General features: G+C 38.7%; 1 protein-coding gene and 1 long non-coding RNA gene across 7 annotated transcripts in view; one reads left to right on the top strand and one right to left on the bottom strand.

Annotated features, from left to right (window-relative positions):
- The window catches only part of vegfaa (vascular endothelial growth factor Aa), a 30392-nt gene extending 28578 nt beyond the window's left edge, over positions 1–1814 (top strand). For 2 of the 5 annotated variants that reach the window (XM_087285155.1, XM_087285156.1), the window contains one exon: positions 290–427. Coding sequence is in view for 2 of the 5 variants with exons in the window: in NM_001110349.2 (NP_001103819.2) it covers positions 290–308 (19 nt within the window). In the remaining 3 variants the exon portion in view is untranslated. 5 annotated transcript variants of the gene reach the window in all.
- Positions 1815–4738: 2924 nt separating this feature from the next.
- Positions 4739–8416, bottom strand: LOC141378143 (uncharacterized). 2 transcript variants are annotated; one of them, XR_015510832.1, is made up of 3 exons: positions 8020–8364; positions 7372–7486; positions 4739–7247 (listed from the first exon to the last, which is right to left on the bottom strand). It is a non-coding gene; the product is annotated as an uncharacterized LOC141378143 (long non-coding RNA). The 2 variants fall into 2 exon arrangements; XR_015510833.1 differs by having other exon boundaries at positions 5157–7247; positions 8165–8416.
- Between the last annotated feature and the right edge of the window lie 5846 nt (positions 8417–14262).

The following is a 14262-nucleotide window of genomic DNA, read 5'->3' as shown; positions in this document are numbered from 1 at the left end:
GCTTCAAGGAGTCAAGTGGGTGGAGTCACATCAATAAATGCCTAGGATTTCCTTAAGTGTGTTAAATCTTAAAGAGATACAGCGGTGGATACTTACATCAGTAAGTAAAGCATAATTTGTGTCACACTGTACATCAGTAATTCATATTTTTACATTACATTGAGGGTAGGGGTAGATTATTATTAACATAAATAATAACTTCCGACTGCAGCTGTATCCCTTCTAGGAATATCTCCTTAATATATACCAACATGTCAGATTTCTAACCAATCCAATTGTTCTCTTTCAGATGTGAAAAGCCAAGATGATGATCGAGCGAACGCCGGGCAGAACTCTGCATGAAGGAAGGAACTTAAATAAAAACTTTTTAAACGGCACAGCACTTTCAAAACCTAAGGAAGAACATTCCTTGGATGAACTGCAAACACTATCCTGAACGAAACACTAAGTGCAGGAGATATCATCCCATTGTATATTTTTAAGATATTAATATAAAGAATATTATATATATAAATATATATATTAAATGACAATGTGTGTCGCTGCTATCACCTACAAATAAGTCAACGAAGACGCTGCTTTCGCGTGTGAATGGGATATATTGCAGTGTCACTACGTCTGAGGCCTGTGATTGGACGAAACACAGCGAGGGATGCATAATTAAAGACTCAGCCTTCACTGAGAGCCGACAACCTCCGGACCTTTCTTTACGAACAGTAGCAGACTGTCAATCAAAGGACAGGAAGTGACACATTAAAGATTCTTTTCCGGAATCTTCGGAACAGTGGGTCCAGGAGCGGAACACGAATGCGGAACTATCTTTTTCTGTGATGTCACTTGCTAGGGTGAATTCGTAGTCGAAAAGACACCTGTACTGACTAACATCCAATAGGACTTGGTGTGATAATACTAAAGGGATATTACGTGTATGTATATATGACAAAACACACACACAAATCAGTGACTTTTGACATTCCACATTAAAAATACTATAGTAAGTAGTGTTTTTGAACCATACTGTGGTAAAGTGTATTATACTGACGTTTTTTTTTTGCTGCTTGTTCAAACTACTTATTTAAAATTGAGTTGAACCAACACAATTCTTAAGTTATTTTGGGCACAACTTAATTGTTTTATCTTTGATCCACTTAAATTTGTAAGTTAAGTTGACTTAATCGATTTGTGTTGGGACAACATGAAGAAATTGTGTGGAACCCAGCCTTTTTCACAGTGTATATTATAATATCAAGTACTTTACTATAGTGTATTCCAAAAGCGACACTATAGAATTGACTATAGTATTTTGTAATGTGTGAAGGAACGAAGTCGTTCTGTTAGTACGCGGTATTCATAAATATATTTTTTTTTCCAAAGAAAGAGAATATTGCACACAACTTTAGGAACTGTTTATTACCACACGATATCTGTATATACATTTCTAATATCCCTTTGTGTAGTTCGCTGCACCTAATTTAAATTGTTAGAGCAGTATTCTGTCTATTTAATTTGATCTATTTATATCGTGTTATTGTTTCATGAATCTGAAAAACTGTGGACGGCTTTTTCTAGACAGACAAACGAGAGACAAAAACATTCCTGAAAAGCGCCTTTTTTAGTTTGTTTATATCGGCGATCAGCTCGGTGGAGAAGTGTTGGGATGACAAACAAACATTCTCTTTGTGTGCCACGTTTTCAGAGTAATATATTTAATGGTGCTGTTAACATCTTTTTTTGTGTGTGTTTTTAGTTTATTATTATTCCGCATATTTATTTTTAAATAATATTGTTTTGTATTAAAGCAGAAATGGATTTCAGTTTGGCGAGTGTGATGGGTTTTTTTTGTTCGAGGAGCATGCTGAGTTTAAATGATGGCACTTTTACAAAGGAATACAATTGAATTAACATTTCACGCACAAATAAAGACACTTTAAATACAATGCATGATTTATAAACATAGACAAGCCAGATCTACACTGCATAACTCCTAGAAAGTCAAACCATTTAAGGGAAACCGTTTGCAACAAGTGAAGTTTCACAAACGAATTTCTAGAAAACAGGTAACATGACTGATCGCAACTGGTCTCTCATCTGTAATCATTAGTAAACCAATCGGATCATTCCAAACCCACTATAAATAGCCCAACTAAAGGCTTGTACACACCGATCAAAAGTGCCAATTTGATTGGTAGAGAAGGTTTAAATGTGGCGCATCAAAACAAACGAGCATGAGACGTTTCTTTAATAATGACGCTTTTGCGCCTGCCGTTTTGCACGTTGGTTTGATCACATTGGCGTCATTTATTTAGCCACGAGGTGTTAAACGTTGACAAAAAACGTGAGTAAAAAGTGTCCCAGTGTGCACAGGCCTTAACTTTACCCCCTCATCTTCGTTTTTAGAAGAATCCCCCCATCCACCCCATCTCCTCCTTTTTCTCCTTTAAAAGGGGGAGCTCTCAAGAACTTCCTGATCTCGTACCACCTTACATGCTCATTGACCAGGCCGGAGCCCTGGGCTCAATTATCTCTGAGCTCAGGGTTCTCTCCTGGAACAGCATGCCAAACCTGCTATTATTATCAAGCAATATCTAAGTGTAAACTCTTGAAACCATTTAAGTACTGTGAACTTAATCCATTCAAGTAAACGAAGCAATTTAAACCCAATAAATGAAGAGAACTCAAACCAACTGAGTACTGTGAAACCCAGTAAGTCAAACTCAAACCGTTTGAGGAGACTGATCGCTACAAACCATTTGATTTAAAAACTAATATGACTCAATTTAAGTAATGAGGTGTTAAATTAACTCATTACCAGGGCCAGATGGAATCTGCGGATGTTTTTTGCTATTTCTGCTGAGAATTTTGGTAAAAATCTGTGAATTTCTGCTGAATTATTTTGGGAGTATCCAGCGGAGTATCATAACTAAAACCTTAATATATTAAATAAAAAGTAATAAATTACTGAATAAAAACTGAATAAATTCAGATTTACACATTTACTCAAGTAAATAAACTGAATTAATAATGGGATAAAAATCTGTGAATTTCTGCTGAATTATTTTGGGAGTATCCAGCGGAGTATCATAACTAAAACCTTAATATATTAAATAAAAAGTAATAAATTACTGAATAAAAACTGAATAAATTCAGATTTACACATTTACTCAAGTAAATAAACTGAATTAATAATGGGATAAAAATCTGTGGAATTCTGTGGAAAATCTGCGGATTTCTGCGTGTGCAGATTCCGTGTGGGCCTACTCATTACCTTCAACACCGAGTTCAAAACTCTTTTCAAACGAGTAGATTTAACTTTCAGTCAATTTTGAGTTAACTACACTCACTTTATTTGATATAGTTGACTGTCGGGTTTTACAGTCTATAAACAAAACCTTTTCGCTTAGGACGTAGGATGAAAAATACATGGGGATTGCATAAAAACGTGACTTTTTGCTCCCAGCTTAATTGATTTCCCCCCCCTGTCACAGCTCTGTGGAGAATTACCATCATTAACACTCCCATGTCATTCTAACACTGTTATTTTCGTTCTTCTTTGAAAATTAGCTTCTCTTTCCCATACAGTATGGGTAGTTATTTATGATGTCGAGCTCCAAAAACAACTAAAAAGCACAGTGTCTTCCTTTATATTGGAATAATACAGTATATATATTCCAAGCTTGTATTAAATTTTCAATTCAAGATTATATGTAAGGCGCTTTTTACAATAATTTTTGTTCAACTAAAGGTGCACATTGCATTACAAACAAATTAAGTTAAAGTTGCAATCAAATATAAGTTATTATATACACAATTAACCTTAATTTTTCAGCATATAGGTGATGTCTATGTGTACATCTTTAAAGAAGTATATTTATCTATTAAGTGTATGTGTTGTCCTTAAAGTCCTCGATGGTTTACATCATCTTTTTACAGGTCTTGGATCCCATCAATGCCGCTGCACAGTCTCTAGAGGCCTTGTTATGGGCATCCCCAGGTCGAAATGGAAATGAAAATAATTAGCGTAGCTGCTGTTCATATTTGAACAGGAGATATTAAAGGTCAATGCGAAAATGAAGTGCTATAAATTAAAATAGCAGCTATATAACCAACATAGAAACAAACATAAAGCCTGTGACAAAATGTCTGGTTCATTAAGACAGGAGGAAGGTGTCCTACAGGAGGCCCACACACCCGCCTCGCGTCTGAGCCTCGGACATTATCAGAAAGGCTATTCCAGAGTTTAGGAGCCATAAATGAGAAGGCTCGGCCTCCTTTAGTAGACTTTGCTACCAGAAGTTTTGAGATCTTAAAGAGCAAGTTGGATTGTAGCAAGATTTGTTTATGTGGATTTTGGGAGTATACTAGCAAAAACAAAAATAAATAATAATAATGTTTTAATAAATTAAAAATAATGTTTACAATGCAAATTTGGTAAACAAAGCAAGTCTCTCATTTAATATATATATATATATATATATATATATATATATATATATATATATATATATATATATATATATATATATATATATATATATATATTGAGAGACATAAAATATTACCTTGGAAACTTTATTGTTAATGAATTATATAAACATTTGAATGTTAATAATATTACTGAAATAAATATAGAAACTGAATGAATGCTGTTGAAGTCAGAATTATCAGCCCCTTGTGTATATATATATATATATATATATATATATATATATATATATATATATATATATATATATATATATTTTTTTTTTTTTTTTTTTTTTTTTTAAGTTTATTTAACGGAAAGTAGTTTTTTTTTTTTCAACACATTTCTAAACATAACAGAACACAAAATTCTAGAATTCAGCCTTAAGTGACATTTAAAGGCTTAACTAGGATAATGAAGCAAGTTAGGGTACTTAGGCAAGTTATTGTATAATGATGTTCTGTAGACAAAAATCAGAAAAAAATATAGCTTAAGGGGTCCAAATAATATTGAACTTAAATGGGTTTGAAAGAAAATAAAACTGCTTTTATTCTAGCCAAAATAAAACAAACAAAATTTTCTCTAGAATAAAAATATTAGAGGAAATACTGTGAAAAATTCTTGAATCTGTTAAACATCATCTGGAAAATATTTTAAAAAGAAAAGAAAAAAATCAGAGGAGGGCCAATAATTTAGATTTAACTGTATATATTTGCATGCACAGATTCCATTTGGGTCTATTAGATAACAATACTTACAGGAACCATTTACTTATGAAACACCCTCATGAAGGTTGCTGATAAAGATTACAGCACCTCTTACACCATGTGATTTATTCGAAATCTGTGCAGATTATCAACAGTACTTCATTTCCTCAACCTTTGCTTTTGCTGCATAAATAAAATGAATTAACGGCAATCTAAAACGAGCATTCAAACCAATCTGCTCATCCTTAGAGAGCTTTCTATCTAGAAATTCTCTGTTGTTTCACTTATAAATGATTTGTTCAAAACAAATGCATTATTTTTTAGTTTGGCAGAATGTCAAAGCTTCTGTTTACCACATAGAGAAAGTGTATCATGATTTATTGCAGTGAAAGGACAACAAAACACCATAAAAATATAGTCCATACAGGACAGCTTGTGTCCTACATTCGGAGTTCTGGGAAAGCTTTGTGTTGGCAACAGAAATCTTTTTTTTTCAAAATGTAAGTTTCATGATTGAAGCTTGGCTTTAAAAAAAAACATTTTAATATATTCATTCATTCATTTTCTTGTCGGCTTAGTCCCTTTATTAATCCGGGGTCGCCACAGCGGAATGAACCGCCAACTTATCCAGCACATTTTATGCAGCCGATGCCCTTCTAGTTGCTACCCATCTTTGGGAAACATCCATACACACATTCACACTTATACACTTTGGACAGTAGACACAGAAACGCCAACTGACCCAGCCGAGGCTCGAACCAGCGACCTTCTTGCTGTGAGGCAACAGCACTACCTACTGCGCCACCGTGCCGCCTATTTAAATATGTGAAATGGCTATATTACTCAAAACATGTTTTGCTGCTTGCTCAAACTATCTATTTAAATTGAGTGAAGACAACAAAATTCTAGAGATTTTTTGTGGGCAACTTAATTTTTGTTTATTCATTCATTTTCATCCACTTTTCCGGGGGCTAGTCGCAGCAGTTTTTGGAGAGAACCCAAGACTTCCCTCTCTCTCCAGACACTTCCTCCAGCTTCTCCGGTGGGGATCCTGAGTTGTTTCCAGGCTAGCTGAGAGACATAGTCCCTCCAACAAGTCCTGGGTCTTTCCAGAGGCCTCCTCCCGGTGGGACATGCCTGAAACACCTCCCATTCCCAAGCCACCTCAGCTGACTTCTCTTGATGTGGAGGAGCAGCGGCTCTACTCCAAGATCCTCCCGTGTTACAGAGCTCCGCACCCTATCCATAAGGGTGTGCCCTGCCACCCTGAAAGGAAACTCCTTTCAGCCACTTGTATCCGAGATCTTGACCTTTCGGTCGTGACCCAAAGCTCATGACCATAGGTGAGAGTAGAAACGTAGATTGATTGGTAAATCGAGAGCTTTGCCTTTCGACTCAACTCCTGCTTTACCACAACGGAGCAATACGTCAACCGCATTACTGCTGCCGCTGCACCAATCCGTTTGTCAATCTCACGTTCCCTCACCCATGAACAAAACCCCAAGATACTTGAACTCCTCCACCTGTTACTTTTGGACCCTTAACAAGTGGGATGCACATATGCAAACTGTTGCAATTCCTACAACATTTACCTGATTTAGATGTACATACCCTAAAGCTGACAGTCTGCAGTTAAAGCACATCTTGTTTGCCTCATTTCAAATCCATTGTGTTGGTGTACAGTGCCAAAAATGTTTGAACTGTGTAATATTTAAAATAAATAATATTTATGTACCTAATTGTACATGAGTCCTTCTGAATTGAGTACAGTGTATGACACGAAACAACTTTTCTTTTCAAAGGACCAGGCCGGTTTTGAGTCCTTCAGTTTGGAATGACACTTCAATATGGCAGCCAGGAATGTGTTCACTTTGAAGTGCCCTTCGGAGTGCAATATGTCCTATTTGGAATGTACAATTAGATACAGGGACATGAAGTGTTTCAAAGCCATGTAGTTCAGTCGATCCAAACAGTCGTGACTTTCAAACACTCCAGTGTCCATGTATCTGTGTTTGCAAGTGGTGAATAGCGGTGAAAAGTGGTGAACTGATGACCTTCACGACCAATCACAGTCACTTCTGTTGAGCACAGGAACACAATCGCAAATCAGCCATGTTTAAGAGCATACTAAATAGCGATCAAATGCTAATGGGAAATAGACTTTTAAAAATTTCAGTACCGTAATACTTTTGAAAACACTACCTGAAAGCTTTAATTATAACCAGTAAGACCTTGACTAGATGCTCCAGGTGTGTTAATTGGAGTCGGAGCTACATTCTCCAGGAAAGTGGCCCTTCAGTAACGAGTTTGGACATTCCTGCAGTCAAGGGAAGAAGATGACAGGAACTGTCAAACGCTGCACTTGCTCATCTTTCACTGTCATCACTTGTCCTTTTATCCTGCATGGAACCCCTTAGGGCCTGTTTACACCTGGTCACTCTGTTTTGTTTTCTGATTGGATAGTTATCTTTTTTCTGAAGAGGTTTCCATTTACATTTGACTGGGCTAAGGAATAGAACTGGGATTGGGCCTTTATTTTGGCGAGAATAAAAGAAGTTTATAATAATAAAAAAAACATTTTAAGGTCAATATTATTAGCCCCCCTAAGCAATATTTGTATTCGATAGTCTACAGAACACACTATCATTATACATTGATATTATATCATCACATACCATTTGCCTAATTACCATTACTTGCCTAATTATGCAAGTTAAGTCTTTAAATGTCACTTTAAGCTGAATACGAGTGTCTTAAAAGTATATAGTCAAATATTATGTGCTGTCATCATGGCAAAGATAAAAGAAATCAGTTATTAGAAATTAGTCATTAAAACTGTTTAAAAACTACCTTTTCTTTGGCTGTCTATGCCCAGGTTACACAAAATGTCCAGCGTGGCCACTGATTCAGCAAATAACTCATTCAAACACCAGAGGAACTGTAATGTACTTTGTACAGACAGACAAAGGTTTGCTGTTTAGAAAGCGCTGCATACTTGCAATGTGGAGTTGTAACAGTTGGGTCTCTGGAGGCCACGAGCTGCTGATGGGTGAGAGATTAAATGCTCCCTGAACGGCCCTTGTGTAAACCTGTCTGTTGTAACCGTGAACCTTACACCCCAAGCAATGTCTAAAACAGAAGCCAGCCATATAAATCCAGAAAATGGCTTATTTTTCAACTAGAGATTGAATGTGTAGCGAGTGAGTTTAAAGGTGTCGCTTTAAGAGCTGTTCCCAGTTCACACGTCACCGGAGCAACGTGCCTGCGATCAGGTATTCTGCTGTGGAAACTGCCCTCGCAGGGATCCAGTGTACGTCATCCAGTCACCTGCTCCGCAAACCACTGCTAGTGTGTGTGTGTGTGTGTGTGTGAGAGAGAGAAACTGTTTTCTCATGCTGAGCAGGACCGACCTATAATTAGCCAAGGAAATGTAACAAGTCATCTGACATCTAGATCTGGAGCAGAACACAGACGGGGGAAGAGTGCTTTTCGTTTAAAGAGTTTTTCTACATGTTTGTTTTTTACATTTCATACACTAAAAAATTTAAGTTAACTTGTGTAGAATTCAGAAAACTTTCCCAGTAATTGGAAGGACATTTGCTGTGTAAAACATATGCAGGAATAGTTGCCGGGTTATTCCGCTGTGGCGACTCCTGATAAATAAGGGACTGAAGCCTGGTTTAAACGTCTGCATCAAGCAACAATTTTAACCATGAGGTAAACACAAGACAACGGTTTCAATCCGGAGCTCCTTCACAGGACTCCAAACTTGCAATCAATCACTCCATCGGGCTCGCAGCTCTCGGTCCCACCCACACTCGTCAGCGCTACCAAGCCAACCAATCACAGAGCTTACGCGATATATGTAATTTTTTGAGAGGTGCGCATCGAAGGCTACGGCGAGGTCTATGCGTCCATGCCCCATGCACATACACTTGACGCAGAAGTATATATCAGCCTAAAGCCAAAAGAAATTGAATGAATAAATGAATTAAGACAACGTTCTTATAGTGACACCGGTGGCTGTTCAGTGAACTACAGCAAAGATAATTATATTATGTAATTCACAAGACATGTCACTCTAACTGTGCGTTCACATCGAAGGCGGTGAGAGCATCAAAGGTCGCACACTTCTCAAACGATCCGGGAAACGGGCCTGGGCACGGTACGGATAGCATAGTGTGAGTAGGCCCATACAGGCAGCACTCAAGACTTGGGCCAGATATCAAATGTAGTATTTGGCCCAGAGGTTAAAATGTATATGTGGGCCACGTAAATTTGGTCTATCTTGACCCACTTTTAAAATACTTTTAAATTATTTTTGAGTAAAGAAAAAATTCGATCAATCAGGTCGCTTCAAGAAAAAGCACAGCCATTTCAAGAGTTCACACTTAGCTGATGATTGATAATAAAGCTAGTTTGGCGTGCTGTCCCGGGAGAGAGCCCTGAGCTTATAAGATCCTCGAGCCCTGGGCTCCCTACCGTTGCAAGGCGAGAGGGGAGTTTGAGCTCAGGTAGATCTCGTTGACTCCCCCTCTTGCTTGTTGTAGCTAAGTGTCAGATATGGATGCTGAAAAGTGTACTCAGAGTTTAGCTAAAGTATTTGGATTAATTGTTTAGAGTGCTTGTTTTTGAACTGTGGGAGGAAACCGGAGGACCCGGGGAAAACCCACGCGATCACGGGGAGAACGAGCAAACTCCGCACAGAAATTCCGTCTGGTTTGGAAAGGAATTAAACCAGGGGCATTCTTGCTGTGAGGCAACAGCGCTAATCGCTGGCCACCGTGACGCCCGTTTGAAAGGAGGGAAAGTAGGGTTGGGTGGGGGGGTTTCTTCAAGACGAAGATATTGAGATGAGAAAAGTCTGGTTATTTATAGGGAGTTAAGGATCGTCTGATAGGATAATCAGTCATTAGCTTAAGTTGGAACAGCTGTGAACAATCATAAGCACGTGATCCTCTCGAAATTTGTTTATAAATAAACTTCAAAAAGTGAAATGCTCCAAGGGTTTATAATAACATTGCAGTCACATCAACATATATGGCCCAGTTCAGGCCCAGTTATGGGTTATTTACTTGGCTGAGACTTGGCCCAGATATGGTCCACGTTTGCTGCTTGTACGGAAGCCAGACTTGGTCCAGTCATGTGCTGTAATTCACTGCGGCATGTGGGCCAAGCAAATGCTGATTGTGTGGGCCAGATCTGGGGCAGTGAAATTTTGCTATGGGGTACGGGTTCTTCCAGCTCGGTCTGTGTGCATTGGTTAATCTCATATGCGACTGTCAGTGTCACGTGAACGAACGACTCTAATTTGAGGACATGTCAGAAGAGGTGAATCGAGATAATCATAGGCAAAACACCCAGGTAAACAATGAAGGATTATTTTCTCTTTCTTACTGCATTCTAGTTCTGACTTGTTTGCAGTGTGATCAACGTTTGGGCTAGTTGTGTTTGGAAGAAACTCTTAGCCTTTTAATGTTATTTTGGCAAATTGAATGAAATGACTCAAAAAAAATGTTGTTAATCTCGGTCCGAATCAGTAAAATGATCCGAATTCGCCATTACTATAAAATATGAAATGCTTTAGATGAAAGCATTTGCTCGATTGTAAAATATTCACATGCTTAAGCTACAATAACCACAAGTATTCTAAGAAAAGAGCTACCTAGGAGTGGAAGAATAATACAGTAAAAGAAAAATTTCCCCCTTCACCTTTTATCATACTTTGAAGTGGGTTGAGTAACTGTAGCTCGTGATACTGTAAATGCTTGAGTAATTATTGGAGTGTTAAGCAAACAATGCTGCTGTCACATTTTCCTGTCTGGAGGGCAGTTCAGACCAGCGCTGACTGGAGACGATGGACTCGATCCAGATCACATATCAGTAGCAGACAATGAAGGTTAACAGTGATTTCACGCCTCATTCTTCGTGTCTGACAAGTCTACCAATGTGTCTGCGGTCTCCAGGTCTGTATGCAAGTTGTATTTTGATTCAGAGTTTGCTCATATTTGCAGCCAGATAGTTTATAAATGTTTTTGTATTTATTATCATTAATAATCAATCATAATCATATATAAAGTTTGCATTTTAAATACAAATGCAACACTGTATACTGTGTATGTGTTTTAGAGCTGGTGGAGCAGCACGTGAGAGGAATTACACTGATTGATCTTCTGCATGGAACACACACACATACACAAGTGATTTACATTTCGTGTGGATAAGGAACATACATGAATAATGTGGGGGTTGAGTGGCGGCTAATGGGATACTGATGTAAACCTGTCTGTTTCTCTGCAGATAAGACAGATATATGGAAGACCCCCCTCTGTTTTTCAAACTGTCAGTCAAATGGGATTGGGTGAATCATCAAATGTGGAATTATATATATATACTTATACACACTTACCGGCCACTTTATTAGGTACACCTGTTCAACTGCTCATTAAGAAAATATCTAATCACATGGCAGCAACTCAACTGCATATAGGCTTGTAGATATGGTCAAGATGATCTGTTGCAGTTTAAGCAGAATATCAGAATGGAGAAGATTTAAGTGACTCAATTTCTGCTGCGACATTCACATGGTCGGGCCAGAATTTGGCTTTAACAACATGAAAGCATGGATCCATCCTGCCTTGTATCAATGGTTCAGGCTGGTGCTGGCGGTGTAATGATGTGGGGGATATTTTCTTGGCACATTTTGGGTACCAATTGAGCATTGCGGCAACGCCACATCCTACCTGAGTATTGATGCTGACCATGTCCATCCCTTTATGACCACAGTGAACCCATCTTCTGATGGCTACTTCCAGCAGGATAACGCACCATATCATAAAGCGCGAATCGTCTCTGAGTGGTTTGCTGAACATGACAATGAGTTCTCTGTACCCAGATGGCCTCCACAGTCACCAGATCTCAATCCAATAGAGCAACTTTAGCATGTAGTGGAACAGGAGACTCACATCATGGATGTGAGGCCCACAAATCTGCAGGAACTGCCTGATGCTATCATGTCACTATGGACCAAAATCTCTGAGGAATATTTCCAATACCTTGTTGAATCTATACCATGAAGGATTAAGGCAGCTCTGAAGGGGGTCCAACCCGGTATTAGTAAGGTGTACCTAATAAAGTGGCCAGTGAGTGTTTGTGTGTGTGTGTTTATATATATATATATATACAGCCTGATCTCACGAGGCAGAGTTCAGTCGTACGAAAATGTACGATTTTAAAAAGGAGGCGTGGCACCCAACCGCACCCCTAACCCCAACTGTCATTAGGTGATGAACAAATCGTACTAAATTGTACGAATGAGATCGTAAAAATTCATACGAATTAGCCACTAAATCAAAAAGTTACCAATTGCCGTGAGATTGCATTGATATTTATAAATATATAACTGGGTTGCGGCGAGGAGGGCATCCGCTGTGTAAAACATATGCAGGAATGCATATGTTAGGGACTAAGCCGAAGGAAAATGAATGAATGACTGATTTTCCATATTTTCCACATTTTCAGTTCTATGAATGGAGTCACGTTTTTTACATAAGAAATCTCTTGGCAATTTTCAAAACCGATTAACCAATCACTGTAAGAGATAAACAAATAAGACAATATAAGATAGATGTACATCGTTTATAAGTTTCTTCACAGAAACAGCTTCCTTTCCAAAAAGCTGAAAGTGGTTTCCATGCTAAGTTGGACACCTAAGAGTTATAAACCTCTCTACCACTTAATCACTTACCCAGCATGCCCCTGAGACTCTTAGAAAAAATTTAGTAGCACAAGTAATAAAAGTGCAGAGTGACTTTGTCTCGCAGAGAAGGACTCAGTGATATATGAACCAGAGGGTGAGAAGGAGATCCCAGCATGAGCCTCTGTAATTCAGCAGAGAGCAGCTGTTACTCTGGACAGAATCTCTGTGTAAACCTCGGCACTGTTTAGCCACATAAATTTGCTGATAATCCACTGGGATTGCAATTTTACTACGGGAAGGTATGTTTTAGTGCTCTTCACAAGAGAGCTCTACACTCGTCCAGCTCTCGACATGACTGACTTTTACTGCAGGTTAGGAGCACATTCCCATGCTCAGATGTCAAGGGTGTGAATTCTTCATTAGGATAAGTCAAGTGCCCACATTAGGCTCGCGTGCCAGGTAGTGTTCACACCTTAAGAGAGATTAACAGAACACACAAATACACATTACAGAAATAGTAACAGGTTTTGTAGCATTATATTTATATTTAAAGGCAAGTGATGCAATATATACAGTTGAAGTCAGAATTATTAGTCCTCCTGAACTATTAGCCCATCTGCATATTTTTCCTACATATGCTCATTCTGAAAATGTAGTCCTATATACATTTCTGGAGATCGCAAATTATGTAGCCAGAGGCACGTATGGCTGCATTTCGTTACCTCAGTGTGGAAGGGTTTTTCAGCTGTTACCAGTTTGTTCCATGGCTCGCTGTGTACATTGGAGGATTTGAGATGCATTGACAACGAGGTTCGAGTCGAGAACGGTTCTACAAAGCAAACACAAAACCAAAAACTGTTGGATGGGTTTAGGGAAGTGGGTGGGCGATGGTCAATCTGTGCTTTTGAAAACACTATCGGTTGGGTTTAGGGAAGTGGGTGGGTGCTGGATAATCAGTGATTTTGTAAACACTTGGTTGGGTTTAGGAAAGTGGGTGGGCGCTGGTCAATCGGTGCTTTTGAAAACACTATTGGTTGGGTTTAGGGAGTTGGGTGGGCTCTGGTCAATCGGTGCTTTTGAAAACACTATTGGTTGGGGTTAGGAAAGTGGGTGGGCCCTGGTCAATTGGTGCTTTTGCAAACACTATTGGTTGGGTTTAGGGAAGTGGGTGGGCGCTGGTCTATCGGTGCTTTTGAAAACACTATTGGTTGGGTTTAGGAACATGGGTGGGCCCTGGTCAATCGGTGCTTTTGAAAACACTATTGGTTGGGTTTAGGAAAGTGGGTGGGCCCTGGTCAATCGGTGCTTTTGAAAACACTATTGGTTGGGTTTAGGAAAGTAGGTGGGCCCTGATCAATTGGTGCTTTTGAAAACACTATTGGTTGGGGTTAGGA

The sequence above is a fragment of the Danio rerio genome, chromosome 16 (genome assembly GCF_052040795.2).
Source record: "Danio rerio strain M-AB ecotype USA chromosome 16, GRCz13ab, whole genome shotgun sequence".
NCBI classification, from domain to species: Eukaryota; Metazoa; Chordata; class Actinopteri; order Cypriniformes; family Danionidae; genus Danio; species Danio rerio.
Note: the sequence above shows the minus strand (reverse complement) of the source record. Positions and strands in the feature narration are given on the sequence as shown.